Genomic DNA, 9,616 nt, shown 5'->3' with positions numbered 1-9,616 from the left:
GAAGGCAGATAATGTTATTCGCATTGCCAAGCAGATATTTATGTCCTAAAGCTTAAATGGAAGAATAACGTGAAGATATTTTCTAATAAAATCTTTCCCAAAGACTGCTGTTTCTACAGCTTTCTTTTATCATATACTTATTCGCATGAACATTATAATTTTCATGTAACACTAATTGGGAAAATAAGGCTTTTCTCGGGGTTAAGAAAATTTAATATAAAATTAGTCTTGTAGAGAAAGATATGAAATGTACAGCAATATAGAGAAAGTTTTCTTTCACTTTCAGGCGTAAATACTGCCAAAAATTATTATTTCTGTATGTATAAATAAAAAATGTAATCCCTTTATATAATGGTCTACAGTAAAAAGTCATAAACTTCTTTCAGTTATTTTATTAAAGAAAATATAAGAGGCACTGAAGACGGAAGTGAGTTTCGTCAGGACACAGTAACATCAGACGCTCTATTTGCCAAAACCTGAAAATATAAAATATATGCTTCAAAATGATTACGTATTAGTTCACTTCTTTTTTCTTATTATTGCTAATAAAACATTAAACGAAACTCAAAAATATACTAACCAAGCTTTCCAAATCCACCTTGTCCACCCAGACCAAATCCATTATATCCTCCCTTTCCAAATTTACCGAATCCGCCCAGGTCACCATATCCTCCTTCACTTCCTGCAAACATACAAATGATTCATAAGAACGACTGATGAAACATCTTTGATGTTAATGTTTACAAAGAATGTTGTTGTAATAGATCTAAACAAGAAAAATACAAATGTTGTTGTCTTACCGTGGCTCTTACTCAGCACGAAGGTGTGTCCTCCTTGTCCACCTGTGCAAATATAAAACCAGCTTTACAATGTGGCTACTTCCTCAAGATAACTATATACTGAAATATTACTATGTATTGATACAAATTACTAACAGATTTTTTGCTTACCATATCCGCCTCCATATCCTCCTCCAAATCCTGATCCATATCCTCCTGCTCCTCCACCATATCCTTTGCCAAATCCACCGCCAAATCCTCCCAGACCGCCCAAGCCACCAAGACCACCCAAACCTCCAAGACCTCCTAAACCACCATATCCACTGTGTCCACCTAGGCCACCGTAGCCACCATATCCGCCATGGCCACCAAGGCCTCCAAGACCACCATGTCCACCATAGCCACCAAGGCCACCAATTAGTCCACCATAACAAACACCAGCCATCACGGCCAACACCACAGTCACAGCCAGGATACGCTGAAAAAATTAGCACTGTTAATATTCTTGTAATATAATTATATCATACATTTAGTATAGTAATGCAGTCACTTCACAAAACTCCATCAGTCACTTACCATGTTTACAGAGGTTGTGTGGTTGATGATCGGAACCAGAGTGATGGTGAGGGAGGGTGTCCCGGACCTTATATAGCACAGTGATCCTCCTGCCTGCAATAACCTTCGGTACCTGGAATTCGACGCCTTGGATGTGAGTCATTAGCAAAGGAGGTAAGTAATAAACAAATAGAAACAGGTGCATTTGCGTCAGGGCGTCGGCTGATCATTTCGGACTTCATGGTCTCATGTGTTATACATCAGAAGGGAAGTATGTTAGACATGAGGAGGTCAACGACAACATAAAGAGAAGTCTCAACACGGTCCCTTGCCCCAAGTACAAAGGTCTGATGGAAGTCAAAAGCGTCCTGTTGGACTCACTAGGCTACCCTGGCAGGAGGTAAGCAGATTGCCTAGGACAACACCTGTGCCGCCATTTTGCCAGACACCTACTTGCCATAATCTGAAACTGAAGGGGGTGGAGCCGCAAGCTACAAAGAAACCCAGATCCGTAAATATGAAGGCCTTTCCCCTTGCTATAACTTCATCACAGTAAGGTCAAAGAACCTTGGAACATGGGGCAAGTGTGTTCTAAAGTTTCTCAAAGAGCTGTGTGAAAAACTCGTCACATAAACTAAGGATCACAGAGCGGCCAGCTTCCTCTTTCAGAGACTCAGTGTTGCGATCCAATTGGGAAATGCCTGCAGCATTCTGGGTATGCGACCCACCGCCGGGGAGCTGGACGAGGTATTCGAGATGCAGCTCTGAGATGTTATCTATGTTGTTCTACTCCCTATTGTGTTTTTGTCAATGTATTTTGTCTTTAAATAAGGTCCATATAGAATATACAATATAGGAGTGGTAGGATAAGAAAATATTCAAACTCCTCCAGAGAGGAAAGGTAAAACATTCGAGTCTGGCATAACTAGCGATGCTCTTCTTGCTGTATAAGGCAAGAAGAGCATTGTGTTTCTTTATTATTAAATTACTGTAAACTTATCTAAAATATATTTAGTTGGATTAGGCAAAATTAAATTGTGCTTGTTATAACAAGGTTAGGTAAATTTTCTAAGGTTCTATTGGTACAAAATTAATTAATTTTTGCATTAACATCAATGAAAAAAATATATCTTTAAATAAATGAGAAAATTTTAGAAAGGGTTTAATTTTAAATGAGTTCATGCTAATTAGCCAGTTTTACCTATTCGGCACGACATTATGCATATATATATATATATATATATATATATATATATATATATATATATATATATATATATATATATATATATATATATATATATATATATATATATATATATATATATATATATATATATATATATATATATACAAGTTGGTAGACAGCAACCACCCAGGGAGGTACTACCGTCCTGCCAAGTGAGTGTAAAACAAAAGCCTGTAATTGTTTTACATGATGGTAGGATTGCTGGTGTCTTTTGTCTGTCTCATAAATATGCAAGATTACAGGTACGTCTTGCTACTTCTTCTTACACTTAGGTCACACTACACATACATGTACATGATTATTTATACACACTCATCTGAGTTTTCTTTGATTTTATCTTAATAGTTCTTGGTCTTATTACTTTTCCTTTTATATCCATGGGGAAGTGGAATAAGAATCTTTCCTCCGTAAGCCATGCGTGTTGTAAAAGTCAACTAAAATGCCGGGAACAATGGGCTAGTAACCCCTTTTCCTGTAATAATTACTAAAAAGAATAAGAAGAAGAAAATTGTCAAAGTGCGAAGGCTGAATGTGCGTGGATGTTGTGCAAATGATAAGAAAGAGATGATTGTGGATGTCATGAATGAGAAGAAGCTGGATGTCCTGGCTTTAAGTGAAACAAAGCTGAAGGGGGCGGGAGAGTTTAAGTGGAAAGGAATAAATGGGATTAGGTCAGGGTTTTCAAATAGAGTTAGAGCTAAAGAAGGAGTAGCAATAATGTTGAAGGATAAGCTATGGCAGGAAAAGAGGGACTATAAATGTATTAATTCAAGGATTATGTGGAGTAAAATAAGGTTAGATGTGAAAAGTGGGTTATAGTAAGCGTGTATGCACCTGGAGAAAAGAGAAGTGTAGAGGAGAGAGAGAGATTTTGGGAAATGTTGAGTGAATGCGTGGGGAGTTTTGAACCAAGTGTGAGAGTAATGGTGATTGGGGATTTCAATGCAAAAGTGGGCAAAAATGTTGTGGAGGGAGTAGTAGGTAAATTTGGGGTGCCAGGGGTAAATGAAAATGGGGAACCTTCAATTGAACTTTGTGTAGAAAGAGGTTTGGTAATAAGTAATACATATTTTATGAAGAAGAGGATAAATAAATATACAAGGTATGATATAGCACGTAATAAAAGCAGTTTGTTAGATTATGTATTGGTGGATAAAAGGTTGATGGGTAGGCTCCAGAATGTACACGTTTATAGAGGGGCAACTGATATATCGGATCATTATTTAGTTGTAGCTACAGTTAGAGTAAGAGGTAGATGGGAAAAGAGGAAAATGGCAACAACAAGCAAGAGGGAGGTAAAAGTGTATAAACTAAGGGAGGAGGAAGTTCGGGTGAGATGTGATGAATGGTTTGAAAAACCGACAAGTTGAAGATTGAGACACTTATGCAGCATATGGGAATCTTTATTCAGGAAACGTTTCGCCACACAGTGGCTTCATCAGTCCAATACAAAGAGGAAGGCGTAAGGAGAGGAGGAGTATGAGGTAATCAGTCCCTCAACCTGGAGTCGATGTGTTCAGTCCATCAATCTTGTAGAATGTACAGCATAGGGCCGTAGACGTGGCTTATATACTGTAGTAAGGTGAAGTGAAGCAGGTGGAGGCGGGGTCATAGTGGTACCATCCACTAGTCGAAGTAGGTCTTCGTCCAAAGGTTGAACAAGTGTTGAAGAATTCTATGTAACAAGATCCCATGATGCTGCAGTGTCTGACAGCTGTGATGAATGGTTTGAAAAACCGACAAGTTGAAGATTGAGACACTTATGCAGCATATGGGAATCTTTATTCAGGAAACGTTTCGCCACACAGTGGCTTCATCAGTCCAATACAAAGAGGAAGGCGTAAGGAGAGGAGGAGTATGAGGTAATCAGTCCCTCAAACTGTCAGACACTGCAGCATCATGGGATCTTGTTACAAAGAATTCTTCAACACTTGTTCAACCTTTGGACGAAGACCTACTTCGACTAGTGGATGGTACCACTATGACCCCGCCTCCACCTGCTTCACTTCACCTCACTACAGTATATAAGCCACGTCTACGGCCCTATGCTGTACATTCTACAAGATTGATGGACTGAACACATCGACTTCTGGTTGAGGGACTGATTACCTTATACTCCTCCTCTCCTTACGCCTTCCTCTTTGTATTGGACTGATGAAACCACTGTGTGGCGAAACGTTTCCTGAATAAAGATTCCCATATGCTGCATAAGTGTCTCAATCTTCAACTTGTCGGTTTTTCAAACCATTCATCACAACTGTCAGACACTGCAGCATCATGGGATCTTGTTACAAAGAATTCTTCAACACTTGTTCAACCTTTGGACGAAGACCTACTTCGACTAGTGGATGGTACCACTATGACCCCGCCTCCACCTGCTTCACTTCACCTCACTACAGTATATAAGCCACGTCTACGGCTTTTTGCTGTACATTCTACAAGATTGATGGACTGAACACATCGACTCCAGGTTGAGGGACTGATTACCTCATACTCCTCCTCTCCTTACGCCTTCCTCTTTGTATTGGACTGATGAAGCCACTGTGTGGCGAAACGTTTCCTGAATAAAGATTCCCATATGCTGCATAAGTGTCTCAATCTTCAACTTGTCGGTTTTTCAAACCATTCATCACAACTGTCAGACACTGCAGCATCATGGGATCTTGTTACAAAGAATTTTTCAACACTTGTTCAACCTTTGGACGAAGACCTACTTCGACTTGTGGATGGTACCACTATGACCCCGCCTCCACCTGCTTCACTTCACCTCACTACAGTATATAAGCCACGTCTACGGCCCTATGCTGTACATTCTACAAGATTGATGGACTGAACACATCGACTCCATGTTGAGGGACTGATTACCTATTCTCCTCCTCTCCTTACGCCTTCCTCTTTGTATTGGACTGATGAAGCCACTGTGTGGCGAAACGTTTCCTGAATAAAGATTCCCATATGCTGCATAAGTGTCTCAATCTTCAACTTGTCGGTTTTTCAAACCATTCATCACAACTGTCAGACACTGCAGCATTATGGGATCTTGTTACAAAGAATTCTTCAACACTTGTTCAACCTTTGGACGAAGACCTACTTCGACTAGTGGATGGTACCACTATGACATTACATCTATCCACATTGAATAACTTAAATCCCTGAATATTACACTCAGCAGTCATATCCCGACTCTTTAAATCATACCACGTTTCAGTTAATGCAATGATATCAAAGTTCCCAGCACATGCTACCAAACGTAGTTCATTAATTTTATTTCTTGCACTTCTACTGTTAGCATAAAATACCATCATATGTTTTTTCTTCTGCACATTTTTCCTATTCATCTTTGTTTTTACACAATTTCTGAAATTATCATTACCCAGAGTTACTCCATGACAGTTACTATTAAGATTCTTAATATAAGAGCATAAGTCAATATATCCATACTCATTATTAATCATTTCTAAACCCATACCTCTAACTAATCCTAGTTTAAAGTCCTAACAACCCCCTCAACTGAGTTAGCAAGAAAACCCACACCTGCCCTGGATAAGTGAACCCCATCCCTGGCATACATGTCATTTCGGCCATAGAAGTTGTCCCAGTTGTCAATGAATGGTACTGCATTATCCTTACAGTGTTTATCCAGCCAACAATTAATACCAATTGCTCTGGACAACCATTCATTACCAACACCTCTTCTTGGCAAAATGCCACATATAACAGGGCGCCCCCCCTTCTTCCTAATCATGTCTATAGCTGTCCTGAACTTTCTAACTAAATCCTCACTTCTACGCTTGCCTACATCATTGCCTCCAGCACTGAGGCAAATAATAGGATTGATCCCATTACCGTTCATGATGTTGTCAAGCCGGCTAACAATGTCCTCCATCCCAGCCCCAGGAAAGCATACCCTTTGTCTCCTACTCCTGTCCTTCAAGCAGAATGCCCTATCCATGTATCTAACCTGGCTATCCCCTACAACAACAATATTCTTACCTTCCTTGTTGTCGTTCGTCGTGACGATCCCAGTAGTCGACTCACATTCGTCGGTTAGCACCGAGAATGCGTTGGAGGTTTCCACGGGAGTTTCCACAGCAGTCTCTTTCTTCTTCATCGTTTCTGGCTTTCCATTCGTCTTCTTGATCGTCAACTTCGTCGTCCCCTGCTGTCCAGCCACTGACCACGATCCCTTCTTGACCTGAGGACTCGAAACAGGAGGACTACTACGAATCCTCTTGTTTTCCTCGGTCAATCGCCGTATCTCCATCTTCGCTGCCTTCAATTCTTCCTTAAGTTGCTGGTAAAGTTGCTCGATGGAGGGCATCTTGGTTCAGTCCACGGGAGCAAACAAGACACTTCTTCACAGAGTTAAGTATAGGTCAGCACTCAAAGTACAGGTCACCACTCAAGAGCACACAAACAGGTCTTCACAGAGCTAAGTACACGTCACCACTGTTAAGTACACGTCACCACTGGGCTAAGTACACGTCACCACTGAGCTAAGTACACGTCACCACTGAGCTAAGTACACGTCACCACTGAGAATGGAATCAAAGTAGAATGACATGTAGAGCATTTAAATCTGTAGGGGAAGGAAGGCAGGGTAGGGGTCGTCCTCGAAAAGGTTGGAAGGAAGGGGTAAGGGAGGTTTTGTGGGCGAGGGGCTTGGACTTCCAGCAGGCGTGCATGAGCGTGTTCGATAGGAGTGAATGAAGACTAATGGTGTTTGGGACCTGACGAGTTGTTGGAGTGTGAGCCGGGTAATATTTAGTGAAGGAATTCAGGGAAACCAGTTATTTTTATATAGCTGGACTTGAGTCCTGGAAATGGGAAGTACAATGTCTGCACTTTAAAGGAGGGGTTCGGGATATTAGCAGTTTGGAGGGATATGTTGTGTATCTTTATACGTATATACTTCTAAACTGTTGTGTTTGTGTTGTGTTTTTATTAACATTTTTATCATTTTGATTAATTCAGTCTTTATAAGCTATGACTGAGAGGTGACTTAATAAAAGTAATATTATCAAAGTGTATACCAATTCTGAATAAAAATAAAATACTTTGAGACGTCATTGCAGGTAGTAAACTACGTTTCCAACTGCGCAAACTGAAATTTCGCACTGTAAACCACAGATAACCAGCACAAGTTTTTCTTCTCCTCTGTGTTGTTTGAGTCTACAAAATAGAGAGAACCTGTGAGCATAATGTGCTTTGTAATTTCCCTTTCACTGCCCCGAGTGACCTTTGGAGGCTCACAGTTTGTTATCCTATATTGCCCATCAGAAAAATACCTTAGACAAATGGTTTCATTAATCACTGTTCTAGGTAAGCGCACGTTCGTGATGTCGCAACAAATGCAGTGCTGTGGTTAACAGAAAAATGTGATCCTACCACAAGAAATATCCTCATTTTGACTTGTTATACCGCTAATAGTTCTTGCGTTTAATAGGTCTTGACCAGAATTTCGGAGGCAATTCATTTAACTAAAGATAAATAAAGAATGCAAATCTTATATAATGTCCTTAAAAAGGTGACAATAAATTAATTATATTTTCAGTTTTTTTTATTCCCACTAATAAATTGTGGTGCTCTCTTTAATATGGCTTGGCAGCGAACACATTCCTCATTATCATAAGAATATTTGCTCCAAACATGTGGACTACTCTGCCATCAAAAAAATTATTTAATTTAAACATGACTAGGCCCACACGAACTCTGTGTTTCTACTCTGTTTAAGTCATCTGGAAGACAAAAAATTATAATCTTTTCAACTCATGTGCGGTATTAGCTTCAAACAGTATGGCGAATATCCACTGGTAGCCTTCCCTAGAATTCGACTAACACCTCAGTACCTATTTACTACTAGATGATCTTTTAGGATCAATTTGTCCACCAATGAAATATCAGAGATACAGCTGTCATTGGAAATAAGGGATGAGAGATAATGGTTTTTTCCATTGTTAGTGATCTTTGAGTGGAGAAAAGTATCCCTTAAAAAATAAAGAAAGGTATAAGTAAATTCCCTGCATACACATATAACCCGTACATAGGTAATGGAAGCTTATGACGACGTTTCAGTCCGACTTAGACCATTTACAAAGTCACACTAACAGAAAGGAGAGAAGGAGGGAGTATATATAGGCCAGCAGACAGGGACGTGACAAGAGAGGTAGTAGGAAAGGAAGAGAGGCAGAAGTAGTAGTAGTAGTAGTGGTAGAAGTAGTGGAGTCAATCAAAGACTAAAAGAGAGGAGCACTGCAAGGGAGCTGGGGCCCACAAAGGGTAGGAACAAAAACAGAAGAGGAAAATATAATAATGGACCAAACACCCAAGGCAGAAGAAAGAAAATCCAAAGGAGAAAGAAGAAGTAGGAAAGCGGGAAGAGTGAGGAGAAAAAGGAATCAGGTTTTAAGTCACGGGCGTTCTGAAGTTTGGAGCGTTTAATAATGTAATGGGAAAAGAAGGCATCTACAGAGACAAAGCCACGACTAAGATTCATACATGAAAAGTTGTCAATAAGATGACTATGATCTCTGACATGACAGAAAAGAGCATTATTGGTGTCGGCAAGCCTAACACTACTTTTGTGTTCCCTGAGTCTGTCAGAAAGAGAAAGGCCATTGGGCTTTTCCAATGTCAGTGCGGTATTCCCAAATTTCTGGAATTTGGTCTGATTGATGAGATTATGAGAACATCCCATTGATTGACAAACTCGATGATTTTGTGGCCACGAATCCCAATGGACTCTCGCTAGTTTGGTATATTCATCACATGAAAGAAGGCAGATAATGTTATTCGCATTGCCAAGCAGATATTTATGTCCTAAAGCTTAAATGGAAGAATAACGTGAACATATTTTCTAATAAAATCTTTCCCAAAGACTGCTGTTTCTACAGCTTTCTTTTACCATATACTTATTCGCATGAACATTATAATTTTCATGTAACACTAATTGGGAAAATAAGGCTTTTCTCGGGGTTAAGAAAATTTAATATAAAATTAGTCTTGTAGAGAAAGATATGAAATGTACAGCAAT

At 39.6% G+C, this 9,616-nt stretch overlaps 1 protein-coding gene across 1 annotated transcript; it reads right to left on the bottom strand.

The window, feature by feature from the left end:
• Positions 1–376: 376 nt before the first annotated feature.
• Positions 377–1,396, bottom strand: LOC138853260 (uncharacterized). Its single transcript, XM_070088985.1, has 5 exons — positions 1,356–1,396; positions 951–1,257; positions 801–842; positions 581–682; positions 377–476 (listed from the first exon to the last, which is right to left on the bottom strand). The coding sequence occupies exons 1-5, from the start codon at positions 1,356–1,358 to the stop codon at positions 463–465; spliced, it is 468 nt and encodes a 155-aa protein (XP_069945086.1). The 5' UTR covers positions 1,359–1,396; the 3' UTR covers positions 377–462.
• Positions 1,397–9,616: the final 8,220 nt, after the last annotated feature.

Source organism: Cherax quadricarinatus, chromosome 26, assembly GCF_038502225.1.
Source record: "Cherax quadricarinatus isolate ZL_2023a chromosome 26, ASM3850222v1, whole genome shotgun sequence".
NCBI lineage: Eukaryota > Metazoa > Arthropoda > Malacostraca > Decapoda > Parastacidae > Cherax > Cherax quadricarinatus.
This window is presented reverse-complemented; position numbering and strand designations above follow the sequence as displayed.